Source organism: Lynx canadensis, chromosome B2 (assembly GCF_007474595.2).
Source record: "Lynx canadensis isolate LIC74 chromosome B2, mLynCan4.pri.v2, whole genome shotgun sequence".
In the NCBI taxonomy this organism is placed as follows: domain Eukaryota; kingdom Metazoa; phylum Chordata; class Mammalia; order Carnivora; family Felidae; genus Lynx; species Lynx canadensis.
The window spans coordinates 135,657,366-135,683,865 of NC_044307.1; the positions used below are offsets into that span (position 1 = coordinate 135,657,366).

Genomic DNA, 26,500 nt, shown 5'->3' on the forward strand with positions numbered 1-26,500 from the left:
TCAATGATCTAATTCTACTTTACCCCTTTTTTCTCCTCTCATTGTTTACAGATGCATTTTTTTTTTACTTTGTCAGAACCATATGACATTTATGTATTATTCCACCCATGTCTCTACCCCTGTTTTAGTCTTTGCTTTACAGTGGTTATGTGTCCTTTGATGAGGTATCCCTGGTTATCTCTTGGTTAGACGAAGCATATCCTCTGGAAGATATCTCAGAAGGGCTTGTCTGACATTCCCAGAATTCTGGCACATTCAAAACATCTTTTCTTTAAACTTGATATTTGAAGGATAATTTGGGTATAAAATCTTTGGTTTACACTTAAAAAAACATCTTTATTGAGGTATAAATCAACTAATTTTAAGATTACAATCTGACGGGCACCTGGCTTGCCCTGTGGGTGGAGCATGCAACACTTGATCTCGAGGTTGTGAGTTTGAGCCCCATGTTGGGCATGGAGCATACTTAAATAAAATCCTAAAAAAAAAAATTACAGTTTGAAAAATTTGACAAATATAGTTGTGTAACCAACACCCTAATGATGTAGAATAGGGATTAGCAAACCACAGCTCAGAAGCCCAATCTGGTCTGGTGTCTGTTTTTAGAAATAAAGACTTATATTACTTAACACAGCCATTCCCTGTATTTGGTATTGTTTGTGTTGTTCCCACACTACATTGACAGAGCTGAGTTGTTGCAACAGAGACTATTCGGCCTGCAGAGCCTCAAATATTTACTATTTTGACCTTTATGTAAATTTGCTGATCTACAATCTAGAACATTTCTTTTACCCACAGAGTTTCTCATGTTGCCTAGCAATCAATCTCCTTTACCCCTAACCTCTAGCAATCACAGATCAGCCTTGTGCCACCATGATTTTGACTTTTCTAGAATTTGATATAAATTGTCATATAGTGTACAATCTATAGGAGTCATACAGTATATATGGCTTCTTTCACTGACATTAATGCTTTTGAACTTTATCTATGTTGTTGAATGTATCAGTAGTTTGCTGTTCTTGTTGTTTTGTGGGTTTAAAAAAATTTTTTTTACATAAACTCTACCCACTATGTGGGGCTTGAACTCTCAAACTCATGACCCAGAGATCAAGAGTCGCATGCTGTATGGACTGAGCCAGCCAGGTACCCAGTAATTTGCTTTTTTAAATTGTTGATTTGTACTTTCTTTTCTTGAATTTCTTGAAAATGTTGCTTTATTCCTTTTTTGCTCTGAATTTTGCTCTTAGGAAATCTGACGGTTGCCCAATTTTTTTTTTTTTATCCTTATTACATAACTTGATTTTTTTGCCTTGAGGCTCTGAGGGTTTTTTTTCCTTGCCTTCAAACTCTGATAGTTTGCAACAACCTCTTTGACCTCAGCCACAGGAATTTCTTACTTGACATATCTCCAAAGGCAAGGGAATTAAAAGTAAAAATGAATTATTGGGACCTCATCAAGATAAAAAGCTTCTGCACTGCAAAGGAAACAATCAACAAAACTAAAAGGCAACCAATGGAATGGGAAGAGATATTTCCAAATGACATATCGGATAAAGGGCTAGTACCCAAAATCTATAAATAACTCACCAAACTCCACACCTGAAAAACAAATAATCCAGTGAAGAAATGGGCAGAAGACATGAATAGATACTTTTCCAAAGAAGACATCCAGATTACCAACAGACACATGAAACGATGCTCACCGTCACTCATCATCAGGGAAATACAAATCAAAGCCACACTGAGATACCACCTCACACCAGTCAGAGTGGCTAAAATGAGCAAATCAGGAGACTATAGATGCTGGCAAGGATGTGGAGAAGCAGGACCCTCTTGCACCGTTGGTGGGAATGCAAACTGGTGCAGCCGCCCTGGGAAACAGTGTGGAGGTTCCTCAAAAAATTAAAAATAGAATTACCCTATGACCCAGCAATAGCATTGCTAGGAATTTACCCAAGGGATATAGGAGTGCTGATGCATAGAGGCACATGTACCCCAATGTTTATAGCAGTGCTTTCAACAATAACCAAATTATGGAAAGAGCCTAAATGTCCATCAGCTGATGAATGGGTAAAGAAGATGTGGTTTATATATACAATGGGATACTACTTGGCAATGAGAAAGAATGAAATCTGGCCATTTGCAACAACGTGGATGGAACTGGGGGGTATTATGCTAAGTGAAATGAGTCAGTCAGAGAAAGACAGATACCATATATTTTCACTCATATGTGAATCTTGAGAAATGTAACAGAAGACCACGGGGGAAAGGGGAAGTGGGGGAGAAGTTACAGACAGAGAGGGAGGGAGGCAAACCATAAGAGACTCTTAAATACAGAGAACAAACTGAAGGTTGATGAGGAGTGGGGGAGAAGGGAAAGTGGGTGGTGGGCATTGAGGGAGGCACCTGTTGGGATGAGCACTGGGTGTTGTATGGAAGCCAATTTGACAACAAATTACGTATATATAAAAAAGAAAGAGGGGCGCCTGGGTGGCTCAGTTGGTTGAGCGTCCAACTTCGGCTCAGGTCATGATCTCGCGGTTTGTGGGTTCGAGCCCTGCATCGGGCTCTGCTGATGGCTTAGAGCCTGGAGCCTGCTTCGGATTCTGTGTCTCCTTCCTCTCTCAGCCCCTCCCCAACTTGTGCTCTGTCTCTCAAAAATAAATAATTGTAAAAAAAAAAAGAAAGAAAGAAAAAGCTACACCAAAGTAAGTAAGTAAGTAAGTAAGTAAATAAATAAATAAATAAATAGACATTAAAAAAATTCTTCAAATAAAGTCTGATAGTTTTATTAGTAAATGTCATGAAGTTGGCCTGGTAATATTTTTACTTACTTTCTGCTAGGTTTTCTTTGAATGTAGTTTTAAAATTATTGTTTCTGTTTAATCAGCCGGAATGTTTTTATTTGTATTTTGTTTTCTTTTTACAGTATCTTTGGATGGAGTTGAGTTTTTTCGTTTTCCTATTTTTAAACATTTTGTGGACACAATTCAACAGCGCCTCTTTTCAGTATTGTGACTTGCAGTTTCTTTTTTTTTTAATTTTTTTAATGTTTACTTTTGAAAGACAGAGAGACAGAGTGAGTGAGAGCAGGGGAAGGGCAGAGAGTGAGGGAGACACAGAATTTGAAGCAGGCTCCAGGATCTGGGCTGTCAGCACAGAGCTGGACATGGGGCTTGAACCCACGAACTGTAAGATCATGACCTGAGCCGAAGTCGGACACTTCACCAACTGAGCCACCCAGGTGCCCCTGACTTGCAGTTTCTTTAATGGACGATGATGTGTTGGGAGTAGTGTTGGGAAAAGGGGAGGAGTCAGCACATCTTGTTGCTCTTTTGTTTCTGTAATATCCTTAATTATCTTTTCCCTTTTTGCTGCACTAAGAGGCACCATCCTTTCCCTTTTTATTTGATTCTCCCCCAGAAGTAGAACTTCTCATGGTTGCCACCTCTAGTCCCATTTAATTTTTTTTTAATTTTTTTTAACGTTTATTTATTTTTGAGACAGAGAGAGACAGAGCATGAACGGGGGAGGGGCAGAGAGAGAGGGAGACACAGAATCGGAAACAGGCTCCAGGCTCTGGGCCATCAGCCCAGAGCCCGACGCGGGGCTCGAACTCATGGACTGTGAGATCGTGACCTGAGCTGAAGTCGGACGCTTAACCGACTGAGCCACCCAGGCGCCCCTTAAATAGAACCATACAGTATCTGGTGTTTTGCTACTGGTTTCTTTCACTTAGCACAGTGTTTTCAAGGTTCGTATTATGTGGTAGCAGGAGTCAGTACTTTTATGGTTTAATAATACTTTATTGTATGGATATACCACATTTTGTGTACCCATTCATTGGTGGACATATGGGTTATTACCACATTGGGCTATTATGAATAATGCTCCTATGCACATTTGTGTACAAGTTTCCGTGTGAACATATATTTTCATTTCTCTTGGGTATACATATAGGAATAGAATTGCTGGGTCCTGTGGTAACTCTTACCTTTAACCATTTGGGGAACTGCCATTTTCTGAGGTGGCAGCACCGTTTTACATTTCCACCTGCCGTGCATAAGTCCTTGCCAGTATTTATCATCTGCCTTTTTGATTGTAGCCATTGTAGGGGCTATGAAGTGGTGTCTCATTGTGGTTTTAATTTGCATGTCCCTGAGCAGCATCTTTTCATGTACCTATTGGCCACTTGTATACCTTTGGAGAAATGTCTATTCAGATTCTTTGCACATTTTGTCTCTTTACATTGAATTGTAAGAGTTCTTTATATATTCTAAATATAAGTCCCTTCCCAGATACATGATTTGCAAATATTTTCTCCCATTCTATGAGTTATTTTTCACTTTCTTGATAGCATCCTTAAGGCACAGAAACTTTTAATTTTGATGAAATCCAATTTCTATTGTTTTCTCTTGTTGCTTGTGCTTTTGGTATTCTATCTGTGAATCCATTGCCAAATCCAAGGTCATGAAGATTTACCTCAATATTATCTTCTATGAGTTTTATGGTATTAGCTCATATATTTAGGTCTTTGATCCATTTTGAGTTAATTTTTATATATGATATGAAGTAAAGTTTGAGTTTCATTCTTTTACATGTGGTTATCCAGTTGTCCCAGCACTGTTTGTTGAAAATGACTGATCTTTCATCATTGAATGGTCTTGGCATCTTTGTCATCTCACCGTCTTTTAAGTTCCTTTCTTATAGCCAGTGCTGTGACATCCAAGTCCCAGCCTATGTTCCATATTTTAGTACTTAGTGCTGTTACTCCTTTTGAGGGGAATGATTTTGTGTGTGCTTCATCTGTATCCCCTGCTTCTCCTTTTTCTCTTGGAGTCTTTTAACCTCATCCCATCCCTACCCTGGTTTTCTGTACCCACAGGCTTACAGCAATGGGAGAAACTTTGTTGGAATTTAGTGTTTATTTTGTAGGTAATTCGAAGTCTGAATATTCTCTGCCTTCTAGTAATATGAAGGCATGGGTCATGTGTGGTTTTATATATGCCCCTTCATGATCTTAGGTTGAGGATTTTTTGAGTGACTATGTGAAGAGATTCAGGTTCTGGTAACTGCCATTACCCTCTAGAACCTGGACACTCCACAGTTAATGAATAAATTAAATAAGTTTGCATAAATATTTGAAACTTCTCATGATGCTTTTACTGAAGTCTTATTTTTTTTAAGTTTATTTATATAAGTAATCTCCACACCTAGCGTGGGGCTTGAACTCACAACCCTGAGATCAAGAGTCACATGTTTTTCCTTTTTTTTAAAGTTTATTCATTTATTTTGAGAGAGAGAAAGAGTGAGAGTGTGCACACACACACACACGCTTTCAGGGGAGGGGCAGAAAGAGGAAGAGAGAGAATCCCAAGCAGGGGTTGCACTATCAGCGTGGAGCGTGATGTGGGGCTCGATCTCACGAACTGTGAGATCATGACCTGAGCCGAAATCAAGAGTCAGAGGCTCAACCGACTGAGCCACCCAGGTGCCCCAAGTCACATCCTCTCTCAACTGAGCCAGCCAGGCACCCCACTAAAGTCTCATTTTTCAAAGAAAATTTTTAAATGTTTGTTTATTTTTGAGACAGAGAGAGACAGAGCACGAGCGAGGGAGGGGCAGCGAGAGAGGGAGACACAAAATCTGAAGCAGGCTCCAGGCTCTGAGCTGTCAGCACAGAGCCCAAAACGCAGGACTTGAACTCACGAACCATGAGGTCCTGACCTGAGCTGAAGTTGGAAGCTTAACCGACTGTGCCACCCAGGTGCCACTAAAGTCTCATTTTAAAATAGTCATTCATAACGTAGCCAAATTCAGCAAAGCATATTTTGGTTAAAAAAATTTATTTCTTGAATGTTAAAGTCAAGTTCATACATTTAATCTTACAGTTTTTAGATCTGTGAGGACAGGAATATGCTATCTTGTTTATTTGTATAATCCTAAGCATATACCATTTTGTCTGGTATGTATTAGTCAATAAACTTATTGAGTGAGTTAATAAGGGCTTTACTGAATAACAACATGGTACCATGAAGGTTATTCAAAGTTAACGTATTATATTTAATCTCAAAGAATGAGTAGTTGGGGGACCCATATATAATCATTACTCACCCTGCTTTCCTTCTTGAAAAATTTCTTTTCGCTTGGGCTTTGTAACAGTTTATCTACTTGATTTTCATCCACCCTTGTGACTGCTCTTTGTCATAATCTCTGAAGGTTCTGCTTCCTTTGCACATCTCTTCAGTGTTCGCTTTTGTTTTTCTTCCTGTGTATTCTTTCCTGGCCACTTATTTCACTTCCGTTGCTTCAGTTACCATCTGTATAACTAGAAATCTTTATCACCGCCCTAGATCTCTTTCCTGAACTCCAGATCCACGTGTTCCGTGGACTGCTGCGTATCTCCACCTGTATGCTCTTTAGCCATTAACTGAATAAGTAAGTTACCCTTTTCTCCTTAACTCTGCTCCTTCTGTAGGATTTCTCAAGTCAGTGTATGACATCAGCATTTCAGCCATTATCCCCGTTCTTCCTTCAAAGCTAGTTAGTTAAGTATACATTACCTATTAAATATAACTCAAATCCTACTTTTCTTCATCCTAACTGTCCTCACTGAGGACCAGGTTGTGTTTACCTGGGTCATTGCAACAACTGCCATTCTTGCTCTCTTCCAATCCAGTCTCTACAGTGCAACCAGAGTAATTATTCTAAAATATAGCTAATCATCTCATCATCTCACTCCCAGCTTAAAATGTTTGCCTCATTCGTTTCAGAAAATGGAATCATCAAAACAGATAAAGTGTTTGAAGTAATGCTGGCCACAGACCGCTCCCACTATGCAAAATGTAACCCTTATATGGATTCTCCACAATCAATAGGTGAGCTTCTGGATTTCTGAAATTGTCACATTTTTACTCATTAACTGTATAATTTTTGTTAAGTAAAACTAGTTTGAGACACAGATATTATTACCTTGCTAATTTGAATTTTATGCCTCAGGAAGTTTCATAATCCCAAACATAACCATTTCAATAAGATGATGTTATGTATATGAAGTATGTTTTCTGTCTTCTCAAACTGTATATAATATATATAAACAATATTTTAAACATTCTTCATAAAACATACTTTTAATGAAAATTTAAGTTTAAGCTGAGTGCTCTTTAGGGCCTCAATGTTGACTGAGGTGGTTTTTCACATTAGTATCAGTTTTTTAAATCAATATTAAAGGAAGTAAGTGTAATAAAGTAGTTATTGATTTCTCTGCTTCACTTGCCCTGAATCTTTTGGTTTGTGCTTGATTTCAGAAAGGTCTTTATTTAACTCCTTCTCCTGAAGCAGTTTTTGCTGAACTGCTGAGCCTTGGCAGTGGGCGCCTTTGAGGCTTAGAAGTGCCTCGGGATCCTGTCGGCCAGCCGCCATACTTTCTTCTTTCAAAGCACTATAACAGTCAGCAGAGAAGATCCTGGGGAGCTTCTGAACCCCGAAGGCACCTGCTACCACCGCTCAGTGAAAATTGCTTCAGATGCAGAAGCAGGTAAATAAGTTTTGAGAAAGCAGCACCGGAAGAAAAAACTTGAAAGCTAAACACTACGAAAAGATTGTGAATTACCATCAGGTGTTAGTATATAGAGCAATTGAAGTAGGTGTTAGTCTCTTAATCTACTTGGAGTGCCAGTTAGTTGTTCAATAAATTGTCGGAAGTATGAAGCCACTTAATTTTGCAAAGATTTTGCATACCTATTGTATATGGAAGTTTGTTTTCTTTTCATAAATCTGGAGAGGAAAACAAGCCATAAAGTTACCAACTCAACTTACTTTTTCAGCTAACTAACTATATGGGAGAAGAAATTTTCAGAAATAGTGGGAGTGTTGTACTAGAAGAGCACATCAGCCTTTGGCATGATTGTATTTTCTATTTTAACTGCTGCTTGACACTACTCTAAAATGCAAAATAAAAGTTTTATTTTCTTGAGATCATAAAAACAAAAAATATTTTATGACAAAGAATTTGTGGATGTGAGGAAAGGAGTTACATGGAGTATCTGGTATGTTTTTGCATCGAATGTGTCAGTAGTTCTCTTCTTCTTTTGCAGGTTTCCAAGCAACAATCAGTGCTCCACATATGGTAAGTTAACTTTGGTCATTCGGGCACAAATGGATCACAGTTTTCCACTAAGATGGGTTTTTTTCAGTAAAAAAGGTTTAAGGAAAGTTAAATTTTATCATCTATGAGTTATGTCGGTTGGTAATGAGCCTCTTTTATTAATCCATGATCTATAGAAGGAAGCCTTCTTGGTAGAAACTGTCATTAAAGTTTTTGTTGGTTGTCATTGGTATCTAATCATGTAAAAATTGGATATAAAAGGTTATTTAGTGATGAGTGAATTAGGGAGAGAGTATTTTAAATGATATAATGGACATATCATAAAATCTCAAGTTGAATATTATTTGAAATATTTTATTTGGAAAATCCATTAGGGGTTGGTCAAGCATAGCAGCTATGAAAATTTGTAACTTTGAGAAAGACCTATCTTAAGTTATCTAGCACTTTCAATCTGTTGGGAATTTTCTTGGGTTTTAAATGTCAGTTATTTGAATGAGTCCTCTATTGGTTTTTGGAGAGAAAAACAATAGCTTTTCTGATTCTCTGAAAGTATTTGGGGTTGCAGAAACTCTTATTTAAACGTAAAGACCTCTTTGTACCAAAATAAAGTCATATATATGATGAATTGGTAATTATACTAGAAGAAAATATAGGAAAATTATTACTTATAAGCATTAAATACAAATGACTTTTTAAAACATTACAAGGGGCACCTGGGTGGCTCGATTGTGTCCAACTTTGGCTGAGGGCATGATCTCATGGTTCATGGGTTCGACCCCCGTGTTGGGCTCTGTGCTGACAGCTTAGAGCCTGGAGCCTGCTTCAGATTCTGTCTCCCTTTCTCTGCCCCTTCCCTACTCATGCTCTGTCTCTCTCTCCCTCCCTGTCTCAAAAATAAATAAACATTAAAAAATAAAAATAATTGCAACTATGTGGATGGAACCAGAGGGTATTATGCTAAGTGAAATTAGTCAGAGAAAGACAAATACCATATGACTTCACTCGTATGAGGACTTTAAGACACATAACAGATGAATTCAAGGGAAGGGAAGCAAAAATAATAGAAAAACAGGGAGGGGGACAAAACATAAGAGACTCTTAAATATGGAGAACAAACAGAGGGTTGCTGGAGGGGTTGTGGGAGGGGGAATGGGCTAAATGGGTAAGGGGCATTAAGGAATCTACTCCTGAAATCATTGTTGCACTATATGCTAACTAACTTGGATATAAATTAAAAAGTAATAATAATAAAATAAAACAAAAATAAAGCATGACAAAAGACAAAGAGGCCTGATATATTTTGCAACATAAAAAATTGGGATTTCTAGGGTGCCTGGGTGGTTCAGTCGGCTAAGCATCCAACTTCGGCTCGGGTCACAATCTTGCAGTCTGAGTTCAAGCCCCGTGTTGGGCTCTGTGCTGACAGCTCAGAGCCTGGAACCTGCTTCGGATTCTGTCTGTCTCTCTCTGTCTCTCTCTCTCTCTCTCTCTCTGCCCCTCTCCCACTCACGTTCTCTCTCCAAAAAAACATTAAAAAAATTTTTTTTAAAAATTGGGATTTCTGCAGAGAAAAAAATGTTACAAGCAAAATTAAAAGAAAAACTGAGGGAAGTATTCAATAGGTAAAGTACAAGAATGATAGTTCATAGAAGAAATACAGATGACATTAGCACTTAAACCAATGAAAAGATGTCATTTTCATTTATATTACTTAATAAATTACACATTAGTGTTGTAGTAAAGTACCATTTTTCATGAACAGATTGTCAGAGATCAAAGAGCTTAATACTTTGTACTGGAAAGGGGAAACTGACAGTTAATATACAATATACTTTTTTGTTGAGAGAGTACATTGGTAGTGTTGGAAAGCAATTTGGCAAATCTATAAAATGTGAAATAAATGTACCTTACACTCTTCAGTTTAAAAAAAAAATTTTTTTTAATGTTTATTTATTTTTGAGAGAGAGAGAGAGAGAGAGAGAGAGAGGCAGAGTGTGAGCAGGGGAGGGACCGAGAGAGAGGGACATACAGAATCTGAAGTAGGTTCCAGGCTCTGAGCCATCAGTACAGGGCCTGACACGGGGTTCTAACTCATGAACGGTGAGATCATGACCTGAGCCGAAGTTGACCACTTAACTGACTGAGCTACCCAGGTGGCCTACACTCTTCAGTTTTATTTCAAGATATTTATCCTTGAATAATACAGTATATTTTTATAGGTACAAAGTTACTAACAATGTTCATTCTGCATTATTTATAATAGCAAAAAAAAAATAACAGTGATCACGAATAGCCCATTAATAGTCAGTGGTTAATAATTATACAGTGAAATATTGTGAAGCTGTTAAATGAGGAGTCTCTGTAGGGACCAGTATGGCAAGATGTTCAGCAAACATTAAGTATAAAAGAAGAGTATGTAAGAGTGTTTACAGTATTTTTGTAATACGCAAAAATCAAGTCTGCACCTATACATATATACATATGTCTTCCTATAGGCATGAAAACTAAAAATGAGTTCTTCTAAGGTCAGAATTAGATGATTGGAGGGTGAAAGGGAGATCTACTTTTCACTCTGCACTCTGTATATTATCAGTTTCTTTTTGTTTTCTTCTTCCCTTTTTTTTAAAGTTTATTTATTTACTTAAGTTGTCTCTATACCCAAAGCTCATACTCCCAACCCCAGGATTAAGAGTCGCTTCTCTGACAGCCAGCCAGGCTCCCCCTTCTTTGTTTTTTTTGTTTGTTTGGTTTTTTTCCCTTCATGGAATAGGAATGGGTTTTTTTATGCATTAACTATTCAAAGAAATGAATGATTTATTTATTTTTTTTTTTTTTAAATTTTTTTTTTTTTTAATGTTTATTTATTTTTGAGAGAGATAGAAACAGAGTGTGAGCAGGGGAGGGGCAGAGAGAGGAGGAGACACAGAATCCGAAGCAGGCTCCAGGCTCTGAGCTGTCAGCACAGAGCCCAATGTGGGGCTTGAGCTCACGAACCACGAGATCATGACCTGAGCCGAAGTCAGACGCTTAACCAACTGAGCCACCCAGGTGCCCCAGAAATGAATGATTTAAAGCAAGTGTAGTCCTAAGATTCCTGCAGGCAGTTTGAAGTACTACTTACAGCAAAAGATTTATGTAGAAGCATTCATTTAATTCTCAAAGTTATTTTGGAGAATTGGTATCCTGCATGTCTGGGAAATTGACTGGAGGGGTGTGTCTTCCTATATCAAAGGAAATACTGCATGAATTTTTCTTTTCCCCTGAAGCTTGGTGCTGAGTATCCAGTTCACTGCCAAAGAAAACATGGCAGAAACTCCATGGCGAAGGATGCATTTTTCGACAAAAAAAATAACAACTTTAGTAAGCTACAATTCACCTACTGTAAAATTCACCCCTTTAAAGTTATGGATTTTAGTCTATTCAGAGTTGTTCAAACATCACCACTATCTAATTTCAGAACATTTTCCCCAGCTCAAAAAGTAATGCTGTACCCATTCACAGTCAATTCCCATCCCTCATCTGCCAAAGTCCTGGTAACTACTAATGTGCTTTTTATTTCTGTCTCTCCCGGACATTTTGCATAAATGGAATAATACGATGTATAGCATTTCGCAACTGGCTTTTTATATTTGCATTTTCAAGGTTTGTATTGTAGCATGAATCACTACTTCATTTCTTTTTATTACTGAATAATATTCCATTGTATGAATATACCACACTTTGCTTTTTTGTCAGTTGATAGACATTTGGGTTGTTCCCACTTTCTAGCTACTGTGATTAATGCTACTATGAAAATTAATGTACAAGTTTTTGTGTGTGCATGTATTTTCAATTCTTAGGAGTGGAATTGGTAGATCATATGGTGATTCTAGATTTAACATTTTGAAGAATGGTCAACTGTTTTCCAAATGGCTGCACTGTCTTACATTGCTACCAGCAACGTACAAATGGGGGTTTCAGTTTCTGCACTTTCTTGTCAACACTTGCTATTGTGTGCTTTCTTTCTTTTATCCATCCTAGTAGCTGTGAAGTGGTATGTCATTGTGGTTTTGAGTTGCATTAACCCTAATGATAATGATGTTGAGCATCTTTTCATGTGCTTATTGACCATTTGTAGGTCTTTGCAGAAATGTCTATTCATATCCTTTTCCATTTCTTAGTTGAGCTGTCTTTTAAGAAAAGGCTGCATTTAAAATAATATTTATTGTGGTATAATGCGTATAACATAAAACTTAACATCTTAATCATTTTTTTTTTAATGTTTATTTTTTGAGAGAGAGAGAGCACATGCACGCATGACCAGTGGAGAGGCAGAGCGAGAGAAGGAGAGAATCCCAAGCAGGCCTCCATACTTAGCACAGGGGCTGAGGTAGGGCTTGACCTCACGACTGTGAGATCGTGACCTGAATCAAAGTCAGGAGTAAGATGCTCAACCAACTGAGCCACTCAGGTGCCCCTTAACCATTTTTTAAGCATATAGTTCAGCAGTGTTAAATACATTGATACTGTCGTGTAACTAATCTCTAGAACTCTTTTCATCTTGCAAAACTAAAACTCTATACCATTCAACAGTAATTTCCCATTTCCTGGTCTCCCCAGCCCCGGGCGACCACCATTCTATTATCTATCTCTAAGAATTTGACTAGTCTAGATACCTCATAAGTGGAATCATAAAATATTTGTTTTTTTATGACTGGTTTATTTCACTTAGTGTAATGTCCTCAAGGTTCATCCATGTCATAGCTTGTATTAAAAAAAAGGATTCATTTTTAATCACTTACATTTCCTTACCTATGTCTCTTAGTAAGGAAAATGTGTGTATTCATGTGTATGTGTGTAGTCACGCAGTAGCTCTCTATGTATGTATGTGTGTGCAAGCAGTAATAATACAGTGTCCTTTGATGCTTGTGGAACCAGGATGTGAGTAGAATAAAATAATATTAATTATACATATGAACAAACATTGTAATATGAACAAACATTTGTGATCTTATATCATTTATTGTATAGATCTCAGAAGTATTGAAAGAGAAACGGAAAGCGAGGAGCAACTCTTTGATCTCTGTTGACATCTCTATTTAATGAACTTTAAAATCACAGACTTGGAAGTAACTACAACCCTAGAATATTTTCTAAAGGCGTAATTGAAAATGTAATATATGCATTGGGCAAGAGATTAAAAGCAACCTGTTAAAATGGCATCCCAGTAGCAGTGAGCACACTTAGCATGCAGATATTGAATCCTAAATATCATTTCTCACTAAATGAGACTAGAGTTCCCTGGAGAAGTGACTGAATATTGGGAAATAAGGAAGTACTCACAGGTTGATGGGTGATGTTGAAAGGACATAGGAGCAGGTTTGAAGAGACTCCCAGAGGCCAATTGGAGATAATTTGAGAATTGGAAAATGATACATAATGAAGATAATGTATTTTAACATAGTAAATCAGAAACAAAAATCCATGAGTTCATAGAGATTAAAAACAAAAAAGTAAGACAGAAAATGAAAAACAGAAGAATGCCAATTAATACATATGGAGGGAATAATAAAATTAAAAAAAATCACTATTTTGGGGGCATCTGGGTGGCTTAGTTGGCTAAGCATCTGACTCTTGATTTCAGCTCAGGTCATGATCTCATGGTTCGTGAGTTTGAGCCCCACGTCAGGCCTGCACTAACAGTGTGGGGCCTGTTTGGGATTCTCTCTCCCCCTCTCTCTCTGCCCCTCCCCTGCTTGCATGCACTGTCACTCTCTCAAAATAAATAAATGTTAAAAAATATATATTTAAAAAATAAGTAAATAAATCACTATATTGTAATCATCAATATAACAATTAAATTGGGCAGAGATTGTCAGTTAATCTAAAACAATTTAGAGGGGGTGCCTGGGTGGCTCAGTTTTGTTTTTTTTTTTAAGCTTATTTATTTATTTTGAGAGAGAGACAGAGAGCAGGGGAGGGGCAAAGAGAAAGGGAGAGAGAATCCCCAACAGGCTCCATGCTGTCAGCACAGAGCCCAACATGGGGCTCGAACTCATGAACTGTGAGATCAGAACTTGAGCCCGGATCAAGGGTAGGACCCTTAACTGACTGAGCCACCCAGGTGCCCCAGTAGTCAGTATTCTGAAGAACAGAAAAGTGGTAGGTGGAGGAGAACTGAAGGGAGAATATTTTATATTGACAAATACAATGCATAATTCTTGAATGGATTGGGGTAAAAACAGCTATAAAGGACATTTTGGGGACAGTTGAGGAAATTTAAGTACAGTGTGTATGTTGGATGATGATACTAAATTGATGATTTTCACGAGTGTGGTAATGGTGATGTGGTTGCAAAGGGAGATGTCTTAGTTTTTTTTGGCATATGCGTGCTGAAGTATTTTGCTGTGAAGTATCATAATGTGTACAGCCTATTTTCAGATGGTATGGTAAAACAGTATGGCACAATACATAAACAGTTGGTGACTGCATATGAGGGAAAATGTGTATTCATTGTATTTGTGGGTTTGAAATTTTCCATAATTCTAAAAAAACTTAAAATTTTTAGTGTTTACTTATTTGTTTTTTAATGTTTGAGAGAGAGCGAGACAGAGCACAAACAGGGGAAGGGCAGAGAGAGAGGAAGACACAGAATCTGAAACAGGCTCCAGACTCTTAGCTGTGAGCACAGAGCCCGACGTGGGGCTCAAACTCCCGAACAGTGAGATCATGACCTGAGCCAAAAGTCGGATGCTTAACCGACTGAGCCACCCAAGCGCCTCTGTGTTTATTTATTTTTGAGAAAGAGACAGCATGAATTGGGGAGGGGCAGAGAGAGAAGGAGACACAGAATCTGAAGCAGGCTCCAGGCCCCAAGCTGTCATCACAGAGCCAGACACAAGGCTTGAACTCACCCACTGTGAGATCATAACCTGAGCCGAAGTCAGACACTTAAATTAAAAAAGCTTTTAAGGGGCGCCTGGGTGGCGCAGTCGGTTAAGCGTCCGACTTCAGCCAGGTCACGATCTCGCCGTCCGTGAGTTCGAGCCCCGCGTCGGGCTCTGGGCTGATGGCTCAGAGCCTGGAGCCTGCTTTGGATTCTGTGTCTCCCTCTCTCTCTGCCCCTCCCCCGTTCATGCTCTGTCTCTCTCTGTCCCAAAAATAAATAAATGTTGAAAAAAAAAATTAAAAAAAAAAAGCTTTTAAAAACTGTTAATTTTGGATTTAGTGATAAACATGGGTTATCCAGAAAAATACTAGCTAGGGTGATAAAAGCATGAAAAATGCTAATAATTGTGATTGAAGGCCTTGACAATAACTCAGCATGCTCCCCTTTTATAAAAGCAAATCTTGTATAGACATACTGCTGAAAAAATATTCCTGGGTTTGTTTTGGAATTAAGATACCACAGTACTGCATATAAACTGGGAATTGACACCTTAAAGAAGTCCCTTCTTGTCCGTTGATTTCTGGATCCAGAAAGACAAGTATTAGGGAAGTTATTTTGTTTCTTTGGTTACTTCCAAGTTCCTATAGTGTGATACTTGTTATCGTATTATTAATAGAAATTATTAAACCTCATAACTGATTGTTATATGAATATTATGAAAGCTACTTCCGATGTTTAGTCCAGACCTTTTTCATGGTACCAATGTTTTTCACTCTTTAGACAAGAGCCTCTTTTGCGAAGCAATCTATATGAAAGATTGGTAAAGTTAGTTCTCTATTACTCTTTTCCCAAAACACACCCCTCCCTCAGTGTACATTTGTGTGTTACCTCTCAAGGGGTTCTGTGGAATATTAATGACTTTCTGGAACACTGTTTGAAAACCATTGGATTGTGTGTGGCTGTATCTGTTAAAGGCCTTTTCCCCATTTTATGTTAGTTGTGGAATAGTAGCCTTAACTTTTTCGTTTTTAACTTTTTAATATGGAAAGTTTCCAACACCACATAAATAAATAGAATACTATAATGAACCCTCATGTAGCCATAATCACCTTTAATAATTACCCCAAATTTGTTAATCTTGTTTTATTTTTATTTTGTCTTCCTCTTGCTGAACTATTTAAAAACAAATCTCAAACATAATATTGTTCACCCCTCATTAGTACTTAAATGTAAATCTGATGACTTTAAAAACACAACTACAGGGGCGCCTGGGTGGCTCAGTTGGTTAAGCATCCGACTTGGGCTCAGGTCATGATCTCACAGTCCGTGGGCTTGTGCCCCGAGTTGGGCTCTGTGCTGACAGTTCAAAGCCTGGAGTCTGCTTCCGATTCTGTCTCTCCCTGTCTGTCTGCCCCTCCCCCGCTTGCAGTCTGCCCCCCTCTCTCTCTCTCTCAAAAAGTAAACATTAAAAAAAAAATTAACTACAATATTATATCATATCATATTGTTCCTTACTTAGTATGTTATGTTGTCTTAAAACCAGTCCATGTTCAAACTTTACCAGGTGTTTCCAAGAAGTTCTTTTATGGTTGATTTGCTTAAATCAGGATCCAAACAAGGTCCAGACGTTACATCTTTTTAGTCTTTTTCAGTCTTCTTAGTCTCTTTTAATTTTAAAATTTTTTTTTTTCAACGTTTATTTATTTTTGGGACAGAGAGAGACAGAGCATGAACGGGGGAGGGGCAGAGAGAGAGGGAGACACAGAATCAGAAACAGGCTCCAGGCTCCGAGCCATCAGCCCAGAGCCTGACGCGGGGCTCGAACTCACAGACCGCGAGATCGTGACCTGGCTGAAGTCGGACGCTTAGCCGACTGCGCCACCCAGGCGCCCCAGTCTCTTTTAATCTTAAAAGTCTCCTTTCTTTTTTTAAATCCCACTTATTTACTGACAAAAACTCATCCATTTGTCCTGTAGAATTTCCCATATTCTAAAGTTGGTTAAGATTGTTTCCTGGTAATACTTAACTTGTCCCCCCTACCCCAGCCTTTTTTTTTTTTTTTTTTTTTTTTTTGTCTTTTCAAGAACACTGCCTAATGGTTCTTTCCATTGCATCACATCAGGAGGGACATGATGTCTGATCATTCACTTTTAGTGACTGGAATAGTCTTTTCAGGAACTTTTTGTTGAGCTATTACACACATCGACTAAAGTACACAAATCTTGTGTGTAGCTTGATGAGTGTTCACATATGTGTATGTGTAACCAGCACCCAGATGAAGATCAGTACGTTTCCTATGTCCTAGCAGGTTCCCTCATGCCAGTTCCTTAGCTTCTAACCTTGGTGTAACCAGTATTCTGGCTTTGGTCATGTAAATTAGTTTTCTAAATAGGGAGTTTCCAGTCTGTTCCATTTTGAACATTACCTGTTTCTGATGCTTAAAAAATTTTTAGCTTTTAACAGAATTTCAGACTTACAGAAAAGTTGTAAGAATAGTACAAGTAATTCCCATGTACTTTTTACCCATCTTCCCCTAATGTTAACCTTTTACTACATTTTCTTTATCATTTATTCTTTCTCTTTGTCTTTCTCATATATATGTATATACATGAAATATATGTATTTTTTTTTATTTTTTATTTTTTTTAATTTTTTTTTTTATTTTTTTTCAACGTTTATTTATTTTTGGGACAGAGAGAGAGACAGAGCATGAACGGGGGAGGGGCAGAGAGAGAGGGAGACACAGAATCGGAAACAGGCTCCAGGCTCTGAGCCATCAGCCCAGAGCCTGACGCGGGGCTCGAACTCCCGGACCGCGAGATCGTGACCTGGCTGAAGTCGGACGCTTAACCGACTGCGCCACCCAGGCGCCCCATATGTATTTTCTTTTTAATGAACTCTTTGGGAATAATTTGGGGATAGAATGCTCTTTACCTTCAAAAATAGGACATTCTCAATAATCACAGTATCAAAATCAGGAAATAAACATTAATACAACACTGTTAGCCAGTTGACAGACCTTACTTAAATTTTATCAGTTGTTCTGGTTATGTCCTTTACAGGAAAATACAATTACAGAGCTGGAGTTTCATTCAGTTGTCATGTCTTCTTAGTTTTCTTTAATCTGGAACAGTACCTCAGTCTTCTTTTATGGTCTTGAAAATTTTGTGAATATAGGCCAGTTTTTTCTAGATTGTTCCTCAATTTGGGTTTGTCTCCTGTTTCCTCATGATCAGATATGGGTTATGCATTTTTGCCTGGAATATCCCAGAAGGGATGTATTTTAACAGATGCCATCTGATGTCAATGTGTCCCATTATTGGTGATGTTAATTTTGATCATCTGACTAAGGTAGTGTCAGCCAGGTTTCTCCACTGAGAAACTTGAATTCCACTGTAAAGTGACAGTTTTCATTTTTGTAATTAGTAAGTGTTTTGGGTAAACACTTTGAGATTATGTAAATCTTCTGTTATTCCTCAAATGATAATCTACAAGTTTTAGCATCCATTTATTTTTGCTGAATCAGTTATTACTGAAGTGGTTGCCAAATGGCAATTTCCTAAGTTCATCATTTCATCAATATGAATTGATTGGGAACAATTTCCCCTTAATCTCCTATTTATATATATATAGAGGTTATGTATTTTCTTATTATCACTATGGATTCATGTATATGTATTTTTACCAACGAAGATCTAGTAATGTTTATTGATACTGAACCTGATGATTTTTAATAATGAACGTAAGTAGGTATTTAAGGACAGCTTTTGAAATAACATTTATTGTTTGTTTTTTTTTTAACATTTATTAGTTCTAACTTCATATTTTAGAAAAGCACTGAAATGTAAGTTTATAAAGAGGATGGAGTAGGGAAGGCTTTATTTCTTGGTTTGGCCCAAAGCATAAGCAATATGACTTTATTTGATTAATAATTTATATATACTATAAACATAAAAATATATATCCTTTGACCCCCTCAATTCTAAGAATTTATCCTACAGATATACTTTATAAGGTTTTTATAAAGATGATTATATTATCCTACATATATACCCGTTTTAAAATTTTATTTAAGAGCGAGACCGTGCATAAGCAGGGGAGAGGGACAAAGGGAGAGAGAGAATCTTTCTTTTAAAAAAAATTTTTTTAATGTTTATTTTTGAGAGAGAGAGAGAGAGAGCGAGCGAGCGAGCGTGCAATCAGGGGAAGGGCAGAAAAAGAGGGAGACACAGAATCTGAAGCAGGCTCCAGGCTCTGAGCTGTCAGCACAGAGCCTGATGTGAGGCTCAAACCCACAAACTGCAAGATCATGACCTGAGCTGAGGTCGGACGCCTAACCGACTGAGCCACCCAAGCACCCCGGGAGAGAGACAGAATCTTAAGCAGGCTCCACGCTCAGTGCAGAGCCCAACATGGGGCTTGATTCCACAACCCTGGGATCATGACCTGGGCTGTAATCAAGAGTTGGACGCTCAACAGACTGAGCTACCCAGGAGCTCCTACACATATAACTTTTAAGATTATTCTGTCTCTTTTGTTATAGAAGATTGGAGCCAACTTAAATATCTCTCATTAGGGATTTTTGGGGGAGGATTTTTGTTATTATAATACATTCATATAAGAATAGACTCCTGAGCCATAAAAAAGAATGAACAGGCTATTTAAGTATTGATAAGAAAGGTTCTTCAAGATACAATAAATGAAAAATATAGATAACATATTTGCTTGTATATACATAGAATGGATATGTTTGGCAGGAAGCACAAGAAACTGACATCATTGGTTGCCTTTAGGGAGTGAAACTGGACAACGATGGGGAAGGTTGGGGACAGGGGTGGGGTGGAGACTTCACTATAAAAGTATATAGTATGTCATGTTTTCATTATCTTGGTAGACGACAATACTAGAAAAATCGGCAGGAAGTTGGCAACTTTTATTTATATGCCATGGTATATATACTTTATAGAGTCTTGAAAAACAGATGAATATTTGCTTTGTTTTCTTTTGGCAGCATGCGTATGCACTAGAACTTCTATTTGATCAATTACATGAAGGAGCTAAAGCTCTTGATGTAGGATCTGGAAGTGGAATCCTTACTGCATGTTTTGCACGTATGGTAAGACCTTTATTTTTCATTCTGGCTCCAGCAGAAGCATATTATATATTTGGCTGTAAATTTCTTTACTAGCAGTTTTTGAGGTTTTTTTTTTAAATCCTATTAAAATAGCAGTTGGAACATGTATCACTTAGGATTTTCTTGTTGTTGGAAGTAACAAGATTCAGTCCACACTGGCAGAGGTAAAAGAATTTACTTGGTTTATATAATGGAAACATCTAGAGTGTATCTGGCTCTTCGTGTGGCTGGATTCAAAAGAAGATCAGATGTTGTTATTGACAGTGGGTTTCACTCTGGTTCTGGGTTTGGCTTTGCTTTCCTCCAAATGTTGGCTTCAGTCAGGCTCCTCCCTTGTGATCACAAGATGGCAACCAGTAGCTCCCAAACTGTGTTCTTCCGGATTCTCAGCTGGCAGAAAATAGAATAGAGAGTCTGATTTCCAGACACTCCTACAAGGTTATTAGAAAGAGGGTGGAGCAAGTGCTCTTAGAAAAATATGTGTTATACTCTCCAGAGTATAAGTCTGGAGGCCTATTCAGGCATCTTGAGTAAAGGTTTATCTGTGCTCAGATAATCAAATCAATTTGGTTATGAAGTCTTGTCCCTTGCGGCCAGATAGGAAGATTCTGGTTTAGTTAAGTTGGGATTTATGGATGATGCGTCTTGGACCAGAATCTACTTAACTTGTTGTAAATATGTAATTGGCAGACCAGACCACTAGCATGTGAGCTCCAGGGAGGTGGGAATTTCATTTGATTTTTTTTTTCACTGACATATCCATCCATAATAGTACCTGTTACATAATAAGGAATCAGGTTTTTTTTTTTTTTCCAGTTGTTTCACTTGTTTTGTAGAAGCTAAGTCATCACTAACGGAATATCAGGATTTTTTTTTTTTTTCAAAGCTTAGTATTTAATTAGTGGTGTTCTCGATACTTGACGTATTTATGTTTCAGAGAAAAATTCACTTTTTAAAAAACATTAGATTTCTGAATAATCTTTTTTTAAAGTGAATTTAATGTTTTTCACACATTTATTATGTGCTAATTAGTGTTCTAAGTGCTTTTAATTCTCACATCACTTAGGAGGTATGTCCCCTTTTCCTCATTTTACAGCTGAGGAGCCTGATTCATAGAGTAACTTGGCCAAGATTGTATAGTTGTAAATAAGTGATGAAACTTATATGTGAACCCAGTTACTCTGACTTCAGAGTCTTTATTGTGTTATTTTATAATTTATATTTAGGGCCTTTAATATTTTTATGTATTTTATATTTTCTACATATGGCAGTAGAATCAGGTACAGAAATCCCTATAGAATTTTTTATGTAACATTTTAATATTTAGAGTGACATTTTTACTTTTTATTTATTTATTTATTTATTTATGTATTTATTAATTTTTAAATTTATTTTGAGAGGGAAAGAACCAGCAGGAAAGGGACAGAGAGAGGGAGAGAGAAAGGATCCCAGGCAGGCTCCATGCTGTCAATGCAGAGCCTGACGGTGGGCTCAAACTCATGATCTGTGAGATTTATGACCTGAGTCAAAACTAAGAGCTGGATGTTTAACCAACTGGGCCACATAGGTGCCCTCATGTATTTATGTATGTATTTATTTATTTATGTATTTATGTATGTATTTATTTATAGAGAGCACGCGAGCAGGGGAGAGGGGCGGGAGGGGAAATCTTAAGCAGGCTCCATGCTCAGTGGAGCCCAATGTGGGTCTCAGTCCCACAACCCTGGGATCATGACCTGAGCTGAAATCAAGAGTCAGATGCTTAACTGACTGAGCCAGGCACCCCTAAAGCCACACTTTTAGATGAAATTTAAATTAAAAATGATTGTACCAACTATCATTTAATATTGGCAGTTAAGTCTTACTTCAGGGTTTGGGCTTTAAAAATCAGAAATTGAAGAAAGAAGGTTTTTTGTTTGTTTGTTTGTTTTTAGTATTGCAAGTTTTTGTAATTTATTCTAGCTTAACTACTGAAATACATTTATCCATTTGGGAGTTAAAGCTGAGAAAGTTGTATTTCGTAAATATTTTATAGTATTCTGAATAACCATACAATTGGAGGCTTGAACCTTTTGTCTTCATTTCACATTGCAGAATATGATTTTAGCTGAGGAAACACTTTAGTGACACTTCAGAAAGACAAATTTAGGCCAGTGAGCTATTGAATTACTCCCTCATTTCTAGGTTGGATCTACCGGAAAAGTCATCGGAATTGACCACATTAAAGAGCTAGTAGACGACTCAATAAATAATGTCAGAAAGGATGATCCGATGCTTTTGTCTTCAGGGAGAGTGCAGCTGGTTGGTGAGTATCAGAAAACTGTCGAAATTTCCTCTCCAGAGAATTTTTATTTTCAGAAGATCCCATGCAAGCTAAGTAGTATTCAAGCTAATTTTTGCCTTTTTTTTTTAACATTCGCTTTAAAGTACTAAGTAAGGAAAACAGTTACTGTTAATTGTGATGCTGATATGACTGTCAGCTGTTTCAGAAAATGAGTTCTTTCTTCATTGCTTTTTAAGAAGTAATAGCAAAGTATCAAGTGCCCATTATGAAAAATTTAAAGTGCAAAAATGTGTAAGATAAAAAAGAAACCCCCTCCTTTTCCCTCTTAAGTTTTCTAGACATAACTATATGTGTGAATAAATATACATATACACACTTTTTTTTTAATCTTTCTTTATTCTTTTTTTTTTTAAATGTTTATTTATTTCTGAGACAGAGAGAGACAGAGCATGAGTGGGGGAGGGGCAGAGAGAGAGGGGGACACAGAATCCGAAGCAGGCTCCAGGCTCTGAGCTGTCAGCACAGAGCCCGACGCGAGGCTTGAACTCACAGACTGCGAGATCATGACCTGAGCCGAAGTCGGACGCTCAACCGACTGAGCCACCCAGGTGCCCCTTCTGTGTCCTCTTTAAGACTACTCTAAAACAGGGGCAGTCGGTTAAGCGTCCGACTTCAGCCAGGTCACGATCTCGCGGTCCGTGAGTTCGAGCCCCGCGTCGGGCTCTGGGCTGATGGCTCGGAGCCTGGAGCCTGTTTCCGATTCTGTGTCTCCCTCTCTGTGTCTGCCCCTCCCCCGTTCATGCTCTGTCTCTCTCTGTCCCAAAAATAAATAAAAAAAAAAAAAAAAAAAGAAAAGACTACTCTAAAATCATGAAGATATGACCCTATGTTATTTCTCAGAAGCATTATCATTTTACCTTTTCACATTTAGGTCTTTGATCTTTCTGACATTGATTTTTGTGTATGTAAGAGGTAGAGGTTCAAGTATATATTTTTTCCATATGAATATCCAGTTGTCCCAGCATCATTTATTAAAAATCTCTCTTGCTCTGTTTTAAACCTCCTATAATTCTTCCCACTGGGTAGTTCTGTCCAAACAGATTTTTAAAGCATAATTTCTTTTCTTTCAGTGGGAGATGGAAGAATGGGATATGCCGAAGAAGCCCCTTACGATGCTATTCATGTAGGAGCTGCAGCCCCAGTTGTGCCCCAGGCAGTGAGTTGGGTTTTTTCCCCTGTGTCTTTGTGCTTCAGTCAACTAAAGCTATAAAAGATTTATAGAGAAATGACTTCTAGATGATGTTCAAAACATAATTAGACTTTTATGTCATGCATTTTCATTATACTTAGTATGCAGGGTTTTTTTCGTATGCAAAGAGTTGTGTAAATGACTTGAAGATTACTAAATCACAGTTTGTAGCTACCTTGTTTGAAGCAGTGTTTGATCCATCTAAGAACTAGTATACCAATAGAATTAGGAAAATCCATCTGGAGTTCATAATCTGATAATCACTTGGTATTTTATTAAATACCAGAATATGGAAGATTGTTGGATGCATGGGTGAGACCAGGAAGTATTTGTCATACATTTTACCTCACAAAACTTATATTCTGGAAAACAAGTGTCCTACATATAACAGGAAAATTAATGATATGATAGCATTATCATTAACATGTAATATATGTTGATGCCAGAAGAAAATCTGTACTGTAAGAGTTCAAGGGAGGGAGAACATTTTTGCCTGGAGTTATCAATGAAACTACATGCATGAATGGAGTTGCAACTGAATCTTAAAGAACAGTAGGGTTTGCATAGTTGCGATGAGAGGGAAGGGTATTCCAGTATTGTATATTACATAATTTAAGTACAAAATTGTTTTTTTATTTTAGTAAGACTGATAAACTTATGTCATCCCTTAATAATCCTTGATTAAGTTCACTGAGATCTTAGGCTTCTATGGAGTCTGAGTTTTCCACAGGTCTGGACTAGATGACTAGGGGCTGAGAGTGACACTACCTCTTCTGCCCAGTCTCAGCCACTCCCCAGTCTGGAAAAGTTCCTTTCTATATGTGTAGAGGAGTTCATGAGAAGCTGAAAGTTAAGGAACTTGTTCTGGTCATTGACTTGCTGCTTTATTGGCTGCTGAATGACTTTGGGAAAATCACTTAATTTCTCTGGCCGTATTACTTGTTAAAAAAAAAAAAACTAAACCAGTCGTTTTAACACATTGTATTTTTAATTTTTTACCTTTTTTTAATTAAAAAAATTTTTTTTTATTATTTACATTTATTTATTTTTGAGAGACAGAGAGAGACAGAGCACAAGTGGGGGAGGGGCAGAGATAGAAGGAGACACGGAATCGGAAGCAAGCTCCAGGCTCCGAGCTCCGAGCTGTCAGCACAGAGCCCGATGCGGGGCTCGAACTTACAAACCGTGAGATCATGACCTGAGCCGAAGTCGGACGCCCAACCGACTGAGCCACCCAGGCGCCCCTATCTTTTTTTTAATTTTAGAGACAGGGAGAACGTGAGTGCGGAAGAGGGGCAGAAGCGCAGAGGGAGAGAGAGATAATCTTAAGCAGGCTCCATGCTCAGTGTGGAGCCAGACATGGGGCTTGATTCACCACCCTAGGATCATGACCTGAGCTGAAATCAAGAGTTGGATGCCCAACCAACTGAGCCACCAGGCACCCCTTAACACTTTTTTTTAAAATGTGTATTTATTTGTGAGAGAAACAGAGCATGAACAGGGAAAGGCAGAGAGAGGGGGAGACACAGAATCCAGAGCAGGCTCCTGGCTCTGAGCTGTCAGTGCAGAGCCCGACACGGGGCTTGAAGTCAAGAAATGTAAGATCATGACCCGAGCTGAAGTCGGACGCTTAACCGACTGAGCCACCCAGGTGTCCCTGGGCGCCCCCTAACACATTTTAGTTGAAGGATTAATATGCTGTAGAGGAGATGCCTGACTGTCTCAGTGAGTAGAGCATGCGAATCTTGATCTCAGGGTCATGAGTTTGATCCCCATGTGTGGCATAGAGTTTATTTAAAATTAAAAATATATATATGCTGTAGAAAGATGTACATGTCATAAATGAATAGTTCAATGAATGGTCACATGTGGACACATGATCCATAGGTATTTATTTATTTATTTATTTATTTATTTATTTATTTATAAGGCAGCCTAATAAGAACAATTAAAATGTGAAATAGAACTGTATTTAAACACAGGGCTTATCTTCCCCACTAAGACCCAGAGATGGTCTCCAAGGGCGTTTATGGCTTTAGCTCAATAGGAATTAAATGTTTGCAGTAGCACTGGGAAGCGTTATAGGGGTTTTTATATATCAGATTAAAGAGAGACATTCTGAAGGGAGGGGCTTTCCAGTTTCAAGATAACAGAAAAGACGTTTATGCCTTTTCTTGTATATCACCCCAAAACAACTGGAGAAACAAGAAACAGAAACACAAAGTCCATATTTCATTATCACCTAGGAGATTGCACCTGCACTCCTGAGCCCGGTGGCATGTGCAGATAGAAAGCAGATGGAGTAATAACTGAGTCAGGAGGGCGGAGGAAGTTGAACTAAAGAGACTGCAGAGGGAATCATTGCTGAAGCAGCTTGCTCTGCAGAGCTTTTTATCTTTTTTTTTTAAGTTTTATTTATTTTTGAGAGAGAGAGAGAGCACACAATCAGGGGAAGGGCAGAGAGAGAGAGACATACACACACACAGAGAATCCAAAGCAGGCTCCAGGCTCCAAACTGTCAGCGTAAAGCCTGACATGGGGCTCGAACTCACACAGTGAAATCATGACCTGAGCCGAAGTTGGACACTTAACTGACTCAGCCACCCAGGTGCCCCTACTCTGCAGAACTTTGCAAGGGCTTAGAAATTGGAGGCATCAGGACCTTGGAAATCACAGATGAAGCATGGGTTTGAAAAAAGGGGCTGCTGCTTGAAATTTCTGTATGAGGAACAATTAGTGTGAAGCCTTAAGTAAGAAAATTTCCGAGAATTGAAGGACAGTATTCTATAGTTTGAAAAGATCTGTTGAGTGCCCAGTATGATGATTTTTTTTTTTTTTTAAAGGGAGGGGTGCCTGAG

At 38.1% G+C, this 26,500-nt stretch overlaps 1 protein-coding gene across 2 annotated transcripts in view; it reads left to right on the forward strand.

Annotated features, from left to right (window-relative positions):
• The window catches only part of PCMT1 (protein-L-isoaspartate (D-aspartate) O-methyltransferase), a 51,622-nt gene that overhangs the window by 14,613 nt on the left and 10,509 nt on the right, over window positions 1–26,500 (forward strand). For both annotated transcript variants that reach the window (XM_030316577.1, XM_030316576.1), the window contains exons 2-6: window positions 6,774–6,878; window positions 8,097–8,128; window positions 19,987–20,091; window positions 22,294–22,414; window positions 23,524–23,609. In XM_030316577.1, coding sequence (XP_030172437.1) covers window positions 6,774–6,878; window positions 8,097–8,128; window positions 19,987–20,091; window positions 22,294–22,414; window positions 23,524–23,609 — 449 coding nt within the window. The remainder of the gene's footprint in view (window positions 1–6,773; window positions 6,879–8,096; window positions 8,129–19,986; window positions 20,092–22,293; window positions 22,415–23,523; window positions 23,610–26,500) is intronic.